Below are 13,049 nucleotides of genomic sequence, written 5' to 3'. Positions count from 1 at the left end.
CCAACCATTGGCCCTGGATAATATGCTAGCATCACACGAAGCAGACTACCATAGTGAAGGAGGTTTACATAGTGCATCACGTACACTTTTATGGATGGAGCTTCTCTGTGCTCTGGAGGTCCTTGGACTCACTTGGTAACTTACCATACTTCTCTGACCAACTAGACATTACTTCAGCCATTCTCTGCCCGACTCCTTGTTGCCTGCTCCAGTCTATAGGTCTTCTTCTAGGTTCAAAACGATACAGCTTCACTGTAAAAGAAACCCACACTGCCATCTGGTGCAGTCAGGTGCAATGGCTCAGCATTTTAAAAGTATTCACCTGAATCTACGTCAAGCCTGGACAATGTTAGACGTCATATTTTTATGGTGTGCATGCAGCCCAAAATGGATTACCTCTCCGATTTACAATGGGAAAAAAGTGATTGATACAGATATGCAACACTCATCATTGTTGGGTTAAAGTGGGCTCTCGAGTTGGGACTGCATCTCCAGTACTAGAGGCGTCACTACAGACCCTGGTTTGATTCCAGGCTGTATCACAATTGGCCCAGCGTCGTCCGGGTTAGGGTTTGGTCGTGGTAGGCCGTTATTGTAAAAAATATTTTTTTTATTGACTCGTCTAGTTAAATAAAGATAGATAAAAAAGTGAAACATGGCCTTCAACATACATACTCACTTTAGACGAGGACTTGACCAAAGAATTTATTCCATATAATATTTTTCTGTTTTGTGTTTGATTCATCATGGGCTGGAACACTGTGGTGTTCAATGGGTTTGATTCATCATGGGCTGGAACACTGTGGTGTTCCCTGGGTTTGATTCATCATGGGCCGGAACACTGTGGTGTTCAATGGGTTTGATTCATCATGGGCTGGAACACTGTGGTGTTCAATGGGTTTGATTCATCATGGGCCGGAACACTGTGGTGTTCAATGGATTTGATTCATCATGGGCCGGAACACTGTGGTGTTCAATGGGTTTGATTCATCATGGGCTGGAACACTGTGGTGTTCAATGGGTTTGATTCATCATGGGCCGGAACACTGTGGTGTTCAATGGATTTGATTCATCATGGGCTGGAACACTGTGGTGTTCAATGGGTTTGATTCATCATGGGCTGGAACACTGTGGTGTTCAATGGGTTTGATTCATCATGGGCTGGAACACTGTGGTGTTCAATGGGTTTGATTCATCATGGGCCGGAACACTGTGGTGTTCAATGGGTTTGATTCATCATGGGCTGGAACACTGTGGTGTTCAATGGGTTTGATTCATCATGGGCTGGAACACTGTGGTGTTGCCTGGGTTTGATTCATCATGGGCCGGAACACTGTGGGGTTCAATGGGTTTGATTCATCATGGGTTGGAACACTGTGGTATTCAATGGGTTTGATTCATCATGGGCTGGAACACTGTGGTGTTCAATGGGTTTGATTCATCATGGGCCAGAACACTGTGGTGTTCAATGGGTTTGTTGGGTCAGTTCTGTTTGTGTAAAATAAAGATTAAAGTAGTGGTTTACTATTTCTGCAGTAAATTCATTTTTAATGTAAATGTCATGTCATAGAAGGGTCCAAACACCTGTCTTTTTAAAACTTACAGCAACCAGTGATTCCCTCCCTCGTTGTTCTGCAGTATGGGGGAAAAACGTGAACACCCAGTGATGTGTTCGCTTTGGGGACCTTTAACAGAATGTGACTGGCAGAACTGGGGTGGTATGCGGAGGATGAGGGCTGCAGTAGGCATCTCAGAGAGGGGGGAGTAAGGCCTAGGTAGGGTTGTAAAGGGTCGGAAACTTTTCTGTAAATTTCCAGAATCTTTCTACGTGAAGTTAAGCTCTGGAATTTGGGGAATTTTGTTTAAATTCATCAAAAAAGTTAGCTTATAACAGTGAACCTTTTTGTGGGATAAACAAGGCAGTTCTAGGTCTTGTGACATTGGATAAAGGTCTTGGGACATTTGGGTAAACTATCCACAATTCAATGGAATTGCAACCCTTTGCATGCACAGTGCTTCCATCACATGTACAGTGCTTCCTTCACATGTACAGTGCTTCCATCACATGTACAGTGCTTCCATCACATGTACAGTGCTTCCATCACATGCACAGTGCTTCCATCACATGTACAGTGCTTCCATCACATGTACAGTGCTTCCATCACATGTACAGTGCTTCCATCACATGTACAGTGCTTCCTTCACATGTACAGTGCTTCCTTCACATGTACAGTGCTTCCATCACATGTACAGCTGATTCTCAAGATCTTGCACACTAATGAGATGCTATTGAGCCCACTACTACACTGTCTGAGCCCAGGACTACATGCTTTCTGGTAAGTTTTGATAATAATACTGGGTAGGGTGAATACATTTTAAATTACATACATTGTATTTGTTAACAAGTAAATAGTAGCCTACAGCAAAGTGTGTTTAAATCATTTCTAACTTCTTCACAATGTGGGTTTTTAGCTTCCTTGAGCCTGGTAACTGAGGAGTGTTAATTCACCTGTTTCCATAGCTTCCTTGAGCCTGGTAACTGAGGAGTGTTAATTCACCTGTTTCCATAGCTTCCTTGAGCCTGGTAACTGAGGAGTGTTAATTCACCTGTTTCCATAGCTTCCTTGAGCCTGGTAACTGAGGAGTGTTAATTCACCCATTTCCATGCGTTTAATTTGAAAACATCTTACAAAGGAGTTGTTCAATCTAACTGCTTAACTATTTATCTGTACATGGAATTGTTTTTGTTTTTTTTACTAATTTTCTCCTAATCTTTACAGGAAAATGTCACGGGCACTATCTGATGTGTGGAGACATTTCACTGCAGCTAATGTAAACTCAGCAAAAAATGAAACGTCCCTTTTTCAGGACCCTGTCTTTCAAAGATAATTTGTAAAAATCCAAATAACTTCACAGATTTTCACTGTAAAGGGTTTAAACACTGTTTCCCATGCTTGTTCAATGAACCATACACAATTAATGAACATGCACCTGTGGAAAGGTTGTAAGACACTAGCAGCTTACAGACGGTAGGCAATTAAGGTCACAGTTATGAAAATTTAGGACACTAAAGAGGAATTTCTACTGACTCTGAAAAACACCAAAACAAAGATGCCCAGGGTCCCTGCTCATCTGCGTGAACATGCCTTAGGCATGCTGCAAGGAGGCATGAGGACTGCAGATGTGTCCCGGGCAATAAATGGCAATGTCTGTACCGTGAGACACCAAAGACAGCGCTACAGGGAGACAGGATGGACAGCTGATCGTCCTTGCAGTGGCAGGCCACGTGTAACAACACCTGCACAGGATCGGTACATCCGAACATCACACCTGCGGGACAGGTACAGGATGGCAACAACAACTGCCCGAGTTACACCAGGAACGCACAATCCCTCCATCAGTGCTCAGACTGTCTACAATAGGCTGAGAGAGGCTGGACTGAGGGCTTGTAGGCCTGTTGTAAGGCAGGTCCTCACCAGACATCACCAGCAACAACGTTGCCTATGGGCACAAACCCACCGTCGCTGGACCAGACCGGACTGGCAAAAAGTGCTCTTCACTGACAAGTCACGGTTTTGTCTCACCAGGGGTGATGGTCGCATTCGCGTTTATCGTCGAAGGAATGAGTGTTACACCGAGGCCTGTACTCTGGAGCGGGATCGATTTGGAGGTGGAGGGTCCGTCATGGTCTGGGGCGGTGTATCACAGCATCATCGAACTGAGCTTGTTGTCATTGCAGGCAATCTCAACGCTGTGCGTTACAGGGAAGACATCCTCCTCCCTCATGTGGTACCCTTCCTGCAGGCTCATCCTGACATGACCCTCCAGCATGACAATGCCACCAGCCATACTGCTCGTTCTGTGATTTCCTGCAAGACAGGAATGTCAGTGTTCTACCATGGCCAGAGAAGATCCCGGATCTCAATCCCATTGAGCACATCTGGGACCTGTTGGATCGGAGGGTGAGGGCTAGGGCCATTCCCCCCAGAAATATCCAGGAACTTGCAGGTGCCTTGGTGGAAGAGTGGGGTAACTCTGGTGCAGTCCATAAGGACTGCCGTACTTAATGCAGCTGGTGGCCACACCAGATACTGACTGTTACTTTTAATTTTGACCCCCTCCTTTGTTCAGGGACACATTATTCCATTTCAGTTGGTCACGTCTGTGGAACTTGTTCAGTTTATGTCTCCGTTGTTGAATCTTGTTATGTTCATACAAATATAAACATTAAGTTTGCTGAAAATAAACACAGTTGACAGTGTGAGGACATTTCTTTTTTTGCTGAGTTTATTTAGCTGGCTAGTTAGCTTGCTAGTAACAATGTAATCCTGCAGGCTAACTTGGTAACAAAGGATAAACTGTTGGCTAGCTAACATTAGATAGAAAAGCACATTTTAGCTTTCGCTTGCATCACATTGAGTATTGAATTAATTATTTAGGCTAGCTGGAAACAGGACATTATTGTGCAGAATGAAGAACTTGCTATTTTCAATTTACCTTGTTTAGCTTTTTTTGCTGCTCGTTCCTGCAGAATTTTGTTCGTCCTCTTCTTCCATTCTTCCTCTTCTTCCCTTCTTCCATCACTTTTTCCCCTCACATGTTTTCTAATCCTGTCAGACATCTCCTCCTCTGTCTGCTCTCAGTCCTCCCGCCTCCTCTCCATTTTCATTGGTTGTTCATAATAATTTCTGCCAAAATAATGATGGGCAACTGGGCATTTTTATACATGACCATAAGCATGATGGGATGTTAATTGCTTAATTAAGTCAGGAACCACACCTGTGAGGAAGCACCTGCTTTCAATATACTTTGTATCCTTCAGGTGTTTCCTTTATTTTGATAGTTACCTTCACATCTTGCTGATAAGCACACATACACACTCCTCTTCCAGTAACTCTGTCTTCACTATCCTCTAGCTGAGCAATCAGAGTTCACAACAAAGAAAACTCGTACCACGTGCTCAACTCACCACTCAAACATCCACACACACTATGCCTGGCATACTCCATCTGAAACAAACATGAAAGAACAGAAGCATGTAATATCATGAAGAGTTGTATTTAATCCGTTCAGGATCAGCATGGCATCTGTATAGACAGGACTCTGTAACACAGACAGGCTTCCAGTTTCTCTCCCCAAATCCGTCCTCACCACAGCAACGATAGTATTGTTTTAACAGGTTCCACAACACTAACTGGTCAGGGACATTTAAAGCTTTGCTTTTCAACGACTACATTATTTCAACAACAAAACAGATTGTTTATGCATAGTTGATTGGCTACCTTTCTGTTAAAGGCATGGCCATATATACCAGTCAAACATACTAATAACATACTAATAACATGGAATGCCAAATATACCAGTCAAACATACTAATAACATGGAATGCCAAATATACCAGTCAAACATACTAATAACATGGGATGCCATATATACCAGTCAAACATACTAATAACATACTAATAACATGGGATGCCAAATATACCAGTCAAACATACTAATAACATATATACCAGTAAAACATACTAATAACATATATACCAGTAAAACATACTAATAACATGGGATGCCAAATATACCAGTCAAACATACTAATAACATATATACCAGTAAAACATACTAATAACATATATACCAGTAAAACATACTAATAACATGGGATGCCATATATACCAGTCAAACATACTAATAACATACTAATAACATGGGATGCCAAATATACCAGTCAAACATACTAATAACATGGGATGACAAATATACCAGTCAAACATACTAATAACATGGAATGCTCTATTGTGTAGGTATGTTTTGTGTAATTTGGTCAATAATCTAAACTAGGGACATAGGGACCCATTTACGACTGAACCTTAAGGCCATTCGATGAAAAATCGTTGAATCAAAGCAACACACTCTCTCTATCGCTCTGTCTCTCTCTCTCTCTCTATCTGTCTTTCTCTCTCAATCTCTATCTCTCTCTCTATATATATATATATCTCTCTGTCTCTCTCAATCTCTATCTCTCTCTCTCTATATATATATATATCTCTCTGTCTCTCTCAATCTCTATCTCTCTCTCTCTATATATATATATCTATCTGTCTCTCTCAATCTCTCTCTCTCTCTATATATATATATATATATATATCTCTGTCTCTCTCAATCTCTATCTCTCTCTGTCTCTCTCTCTCTAATCCTACAGAAACTTCTAGTCCAATCTCTCAACTAAGAACTGTTGTGAGAGCGATTCCAGTCATCCCCCACATGACATGTCCTTTACAGCCATAGTCCAGTCTAATGTTCACCGCAGAGGTCAACGAAAAGCTACAGCATCACATACAGTGTGACACAGTGTCTTAAGTTAAAGGCAGATATACAGAGTCATCAAATCAGCTGTGGAGCAATATGGCCACTGTCATTCAATCAATATGTATCTAATATAATATGGCTGTTTTCATTGTTTAAACCAAAAGCCTGTTAGCAAACAGGCTAGAGGCTGAGGCACAGGCTGATGGTGTGGCTGAAGTGCTATTCCCTCTTCATACCCCGTCCCATGAGGCAGGCGAACACAGTCATCACCATCTTTGGTTTCACCTCCACCAGGTCCTCGGGTAGGGCGTACACACGGGCTCCGATCTTCCTTGCCATGGACACAGCGTACCTGGAGGCAGAGGTTAGAGGTCAGGGGTCAGTAAACCATATAACACTAGTTATTATAGTATTGTACCAGACTTTTCGAGCCCCAAACCTATACCGTAGTGTCCCAAATGACACATTGCAGTGTGTGTGTCTGCGTGTGTGTGGTACATGCGTGTGTGTGTGTATCTGCGTGTGTGTGTATGTGGTGCGTGTGTGTTATGTGCGTGTGTGTGTATGTGGTGCGTGTGTGTGTATGTGGTGCGTGTGTCTGCATGTGTATGTCAGACTGACTTGGCATTGTCCAATCTGTCAACGTCAGAGAGCGTTCCAGTCTTGACAAGGTCATAGTTCACGCTGCGTGGCTGGATGGAGTCAATCAGGTCCAGGACAGGAAGACTACTGCTGATACCACGATCCTGGAGAGAGAGAGTGAGACACACACACACACACACACCTGTAAACACTACTTTCAGAGTTTAGAGCTATATAGAAGCACTGGGGTTAGAGCTATAGAAACACTGGTTTTAGAGCTATAGAGAACACTGGGTTTAGAGCTATATAGAACCACTGGGTTTAGAGCTATAGAGAACACTGGGTTTAGAGCTATAGATAACACTGGGTTTAGAGCTATATAGAACCACTGGGTTTAGAGCTATAGAGAACACTGGGTTTAGAGCTATAGAGAACACTGGGTTTAGAGCTATAGAGAACCACTGGGTTTAGAGCTATAGAGAACACTGGGTTTAGAGCTATAGAGAACACTGGGTTTAGAGCTATATAGAACCACTGGGTTTAGAGCTATAGAGAACACTGGGTTTAGAGCTATAGAGAACCACTGGGTTTAGAGCTATAGAGAACACTGGGTTTAGAGCTATATAGAACCACTGGGTTTAGAGCTATAGAGAACACTGGGTTTAGAGCTATAGAGAACCACTGGGGTTAGAGCTATATAGAACACTGGGTTTAGAGCTATATAGAACCACTAGGTTTAGAGCTATATAGAACCACTGGATTTAGAGCTATAGAGAACACTGGGTTTAGAGCTATAGAGAACCACTGGTTTTAGGGCTATAGAGAACCACTGGTTTTAGGGCTATAGAGAACCACTGGTTTTAGGGCTATAGAGAACCACTGGTTTTAGGGCTATAGAGAACCACTGGTTTTAGGGCTATAGAGAACCACTGGTTTTAGGGCTATAGAGAACCACTGGTTTTTAGGGCTATAGAGAACCACTGGTTTTAGGGCTATAGAGAACACTGGGTTTAGAGCTATAGAGAACCACTGGGTTTAGAGCTATAGAGAACCGCTGGGTTTAGAGCTATAGAGAAACACTGGGTTTAGAGCTATAGAGAACCCCTGGGTCTATGGTTTAGTAACTGAGAGTTCCTAGTGATTCACAGATCACACAGTATAACAGACATTATAAAGCCACCCCGTTCCATATGTCTTGTCACCTTGAAGCTGGAGATCTTAGAGTTCTTCCCGGCTCCAGTCAGGGTTCTGTTGACCCAGTTGATGATGAGGTCATCGTTAGCAGCCTCTCCATGTCCAAGGTCCTCCAGAACATTCAGAGTGTATCTGAGGAGGTTATCTATTAGTCAGGTCTGATAGAGGATCAGGAGGTGGTTATCGGTTAGTCAAGTCTGATAGAGGGTCAGGAGGTTATCTATTAGTCAGGTATGATAGAGGATGAGGCAAATGTTATCTACTAGTCAGGTCTGATAGAGGATCAGGAGGTGGTTATCTATTAGTCAGGTCTGATAGAGGATTTTTATTCATTTTTATTTCACCTTTATTTAACCAGGTAGGCCAGCTGAGAACAAGTTCTCATTTACAGCTGCGACTTGGCCAAGATAAAGCAAAGCAGTGAGAGACAAACAACAACACAGAGTTACACATGGAATAAACAAACATACAGTCAATAATACAATAGAAAAAGTCTATATACAGTCAGTGTGTGCAAATGAGGTAAGATAAGGGAGGTAAGGCAATACAATAGGCCATAGTGGCGAAGTAATTACAATATAGCAAATTAACACTGGAGTGATAGATGTGCAGATGATGATGTGCAAGTAGAAATACTGCTGTGCAAAAGAGCAAAAAAACAAATATGGGGGTGAGGTAGGTGGTTGGTTGGATGGATTTTTTACAGATGGGCTCTGTACAGCTGCAGCGATCGGTAAGCTGCTCTGACAGCTGACGCTTAAAGTTAGAGAGGGAGATATAAGCCTCCAACTTCAGTGATTTTTGCAATTCGTTCCAGTCATTGGCAGCAGGGAACTGGAAGGAAAGGCGGCCAAAGGAGGAATTGGCTTTAAGGATGACCAGTGAAATATACCTGCTGGAGCGCGTGCTACGGGTGGGTGTTGTTATGGTGACAAGTGAGCTGAGCTAAAGGCTCACCTTAACCTAGCAAAGACTCATAGATGGATCAGGAGGTTATCTATTAGTCAGGTCTGATAGAGGAGCAGGAGGAGGTGATCTATTAGTCAGGTCCCACCCCCTCTCTCTACCCCCCCCTCCCTCCCTCTCTCTCTCTCCTACCTCCTCATCAGTTGCCAGACCAGAGCCAGGGTGAGGGTGGGGTTTCCGTCGTTAAGGTCCTGTCCTCCGATGCCGACCAGAGAGAACCCTGCCTTGGCCTTCCCGAGGTCCACTGCGTAGTTACAGTTCTCCAGCTTCTTCATGTTGGCCCCTAGCTTGGGGTAGGGAGGGCGGTTGACTTTGTGGTCCCAGTCCACTGCAACCTTAATCCTCTCATACAGCTGGAGGATGACCAGCGCATCTAACAGATCACTGGAGGGAGGAAGAGAGGGGGAGGGAGGGGGGGGGAAGAGAGGGGGAGGTAGAGGGAGGGGAGAGAGGGGGAGGGAGGGAGGGGGAGGGAGGGAAGAGAGGGGGGGGGGTAGAGGGAGGGGGAAGTAGAGGGAAGAGAGGGGGAGGGGGAGGGAGGGAGGGAGAGGGGGGAGGGAGGGAAGAGAGGGGGAGGTAGAGGGAGGGGAGAGAGGGGGAGGTAGAGGGAGGGAGGGAGGGAGGGAGGGAGGGAGGGAGGGAGGGAGGGAGGGAGGGAGGGAGGGAGGGAGGGAGGGGAGGGAGGGAGGGAGGGAGGGAGGAGGGGGGAGGGAGGGAAGAGGGGGGAGGTAGAGGGAGGGGGAGGGGGAGGGAGGGAGGGAGGGGGAGGGAGGGAAGAGAGGGGGAGGTAGAGCGAGGGGGTGTGGAAGTAGAGGGTGGGGAAGTAGAGGTAGTTACTCGTATATATGGTTAACATGAGGATTGATGTTATAGTAAAGGTAGTTACCCGTATATATGGTTAACATGAGGGTTGATATTATAGTAAAGGTAGTTACCCGTATATATGGTTAACATGAGGGTTGACTCCCAGAGAATTCATCCAGTTCCTGAAGGTTCTCTCCTCTCTCGTCTCACCTGAGGAAACAGGAGGAGTTACCACTGGGTGTGTTTAGTAGGGGAGAAGTGTGTGTGTGTGTGTGTGTGTTACCACTGGGTTTATTTAGTAGGGGAGACGTGTGTGTGTGTGTGTTACCACTGGGTTTATTTAGTAGGGGAGAAGTGTGTGTGTGTGTGTTACCACTGGGTGTGTTTAGTAGGGGAGGCGTGTGTGTGTTACCACTGGGTGTGTTTAGTAGGGAGAAGTGTGTGTGTGTGTGTTACCACTGGGTGTGTTTAGTAGGGGAGGCGTGTGTGTGTGTTACCACTGGGTGTGTTTAGTAGGGGAGACGTGTGTGTGTGTGTGTGTTACCACTGGGTGTATTTAGTAGGGGAGAAGTGTGTGTGTGTGTGTTACCACTGGGTGTGTTTAGTAGGGGAGACGTGGGTGTGTTACCACTGGGTGTATTTAGTAGGGGAGACGTGTGTGTGTGTGTGTTACCACGGTGTATTTAGTAGGGGAGACGTGTGTGTGTGTGTTACCACTGGGTGTATTTAGTAGGGGAGACGTGCGTGTGTGTGTGTGTTACCACTGGGTGTATTTAGTAGGGGAGACGTGTGTGTGTCTGTGTTACCACTGGGTGTATTTAGTAGGGGAGACGTGTGTGTGTGTGTTACCACTGGGTTTATTTAGTAGGGGAGATGTGTGTGTGTGTGTGTTACCACTGGGTGTATTTAGTAGGGGAGTGTGTGTGTGTGTGTGTGTGTGTGTGTGTGTGTGTGTGTGTGTGTGTGTGTGTGTGTGTGTGTGTGTGTGTGTTACCACTGGGTGTATTTAGTAGGGGAGACGTGTGTGTACTGTACATGGAACAATATGTTAAAGATGTCAAAACCTCCACCTTGACACCGGCCAGCTGAAGATAATTGGTGAAAGAAGCTGGCTAGTTATATCCTAGGCTAGATATCCTAGGCTAGATATCCTAGGCTAGATATCCTAGGCTAGATATCCTAGGCTAGATATCCTAGGCTAGATATCCTAGGCTAGATATCCTAGGCTAGATATCCTAGGCTAGATATCCTAGGCTAGATATCCTAGGCTAGATATCCTAGGCTAGATATCCTAGGCTAGATATCCTAGGCTAGATATCCTAGGCTAGATATCCTAGGCTACTTCCAGACCTGGTTAGACTGCTAGTTATCTGTAGAAAGGTGAGTGACTGTAACTGTTTTGACAGGGTGAATGTCCAAACTCTTCCCACCTTCAAACACACACAAGAGACAGCCACATCAAAACACACCTCCCAGACCCACATCTGGTTCTCAGACGGGTCTTTCTTTTTCCCAACACAGTCAGAACCACACCCCGTTATTCAGAGTGGTGTTCTACTACGCTCCCATTGGCTAGCTAACGTTGTCTCAGTTCAGTGAAAACCACACCCCGTTATTCAGAGTGGTGTTCTACTACGCTCCCATTGGCTAGCTAACGCTGTCTCAGTTCAGTCAGAACTACACCCCGTTATTCAGAGCGGTGTTCTACTACGCTCCCATTGGCTAGCTAACGCTGTCTCAGTTCAGTCAGAACCACACCCCGTTATTCAGAGTGGTGTTCTACTACGCTCCCATTGGCTAGCTAACGCTGTCTCAGTTCAGTCAGAACCACACCCCGTTATTCAGAGCGGTGTTCTACTACGCTCCCATTGGCTAGCTAATGTTGTCTCAGTTCAGTGAAAACCACACCCCGTTATTCAGAGTAGTGTTCTACTACGCTCCCATTGGCTAGCTAATGTTGTCTCAGTTCAGTGAAAACCACACCCCGTTATTCAGAGCGGTGTTCTACTACGCTCCCATTGGCTAGCTAGCGTTGTCTCAGTCACAGGTGATCAGTGCAGAGACGTGACCTTCCAAGGTAAGGATGGAAAGTGTCATTTAACAGTTAGCTGCCTACAGTAATGCAGGCCTATTATCATCATGTTTGGTAACATTTGCCCATGTATTTATTTTCAGCGTTTCAATGAGTTGTAAAAATGTCTCTGAGAACTCTGCTGAATTCCCTGTATTGAAGGTCAGCTAAGTTAACCGAGGCTACTTAACGTTACTAGGTCGGTATTTGTAGTTGTTATATTATCATTAGTAGTCTATTATCAGGTTAAAGCATATTCTAATTATTCATAATTTCTCAAATATTTATTACTAGGTCGGTATTTGTAGTTGTTATATTATCATTAGTAGTCTATTATCAGGTTAAAGCATATTCTAATTATTCATAATTTCTCAAATATTTATTAGCAGCTATTGAATCTGAGCGTTAAGGGACGTCAATGGCTAGCTCGGTCCATGACATTATGTTATTATATTTTTCAGCCTTGAAATACAAATACAGGTATATCTACATGGACACTAGGTATATCTACAGGGGTACTAGGTATATCTACAGGGGGTATATCTACAGGGGTACTAGGTATATCTACAGGGGTACTAGGTATATCTACAGGGGTACTAGGTATATCTACAGGGGGTATATCTACAGGGGTACTAGGTATATCTACAGGGGGGCACTAGGTATATCTACAGGGGGTATATCTACAGGGGGTATATCTACAGGGGTACTAGGTATATCTGCAGGGGTATATCTACAGGGGTACTAGGTATATCTACAGGGGTATATCTACAGGGGCCCTAGGTATATCTACAGGGGGTATATCTACAGGGGGTATATCTACAGGGGCACTAGGTATATCTGCAGGGGGTATATCTACAGGGGTACTAGGTATATCTACAGGGGGTATATCTACAGGGGGTATATCTACAGGGGGTATATCTACAGGGGCACTAGGTATATCTACAGGGGTACTAGGGGTATATCTACAGGGGTATATCTACAGGGGGTATATCTACAGTACTAGGTATATCTACAGGGGTATATCTACAGGGGCACTAGGTATATCTACAGGGGTATATCTACAGGGGTACTAGGTATATCTACAGGGGGTATATCTACAGGGGTACTAGGTATATCTACAGGGGTA

The 13,049-nt window shown here is 44.5% G+C and overlaps 1 protein-coding gene across 1 annotated transcript in view; it reads right to left on the bottom strand.

Moving 5' to 3' along the window:
* Window positions 1–5,042: 5,042 nt before the first annotated feature.
* Window positions 5,043–13,049, bottom strand: part of LOC112237048 (plastin-3-like) — a 44,125-nt gene continuing 36,118 nt past the window's right edge. The window contains exons 11-15 of the mRNA XM_042303031.1: window positions 9,984–10,062; window positions 9,181–9,432; window positions 8,091–8,214; window positions 6,928–7,052; window positions 5,043–6,658 (exon numbers count right to left, since the gene is read on the bottom strand). Of these exons, the coding sequence (XP_042158965.1) occupies window positions 6,526–6,658; window positions 6,928–7,052; window positions 8,091–8,214; window positions 9,181–9,432; window positions 9,984–10,062 (713 nt within the window). The 3' untranslated portion in view covers window positions 5,043–6,525. The remainder of the gene's footprint in view (window positions 6,659–6,927; window positions 7,053–8,090; window positions 8,215–9,180; window positions 9,433–9,983; window positions 10,063–13,049) is intronic.

This window comes from Oncorhynchus tshawytscha, linkage group LG21 (assembly GCF_018296145.1).
Source record: "Oncorhynchus tshawytscha isolate Ot180627B linkage group LG21, Otsh_v2.0, whole genome shotgun sequence".
Classification (NCBI taxonomy): Eukaryota; Metazoa; Chordata; class Actinopteri; order Salmoniformes; family Salmonidae; genus Oncorhynchus; species Oncorhynchus tshawytscha.
Note: the sequence above shows the minus strand (reverse complement) of the source record. Positions and strands in the feature narration are given on the sequence as shown.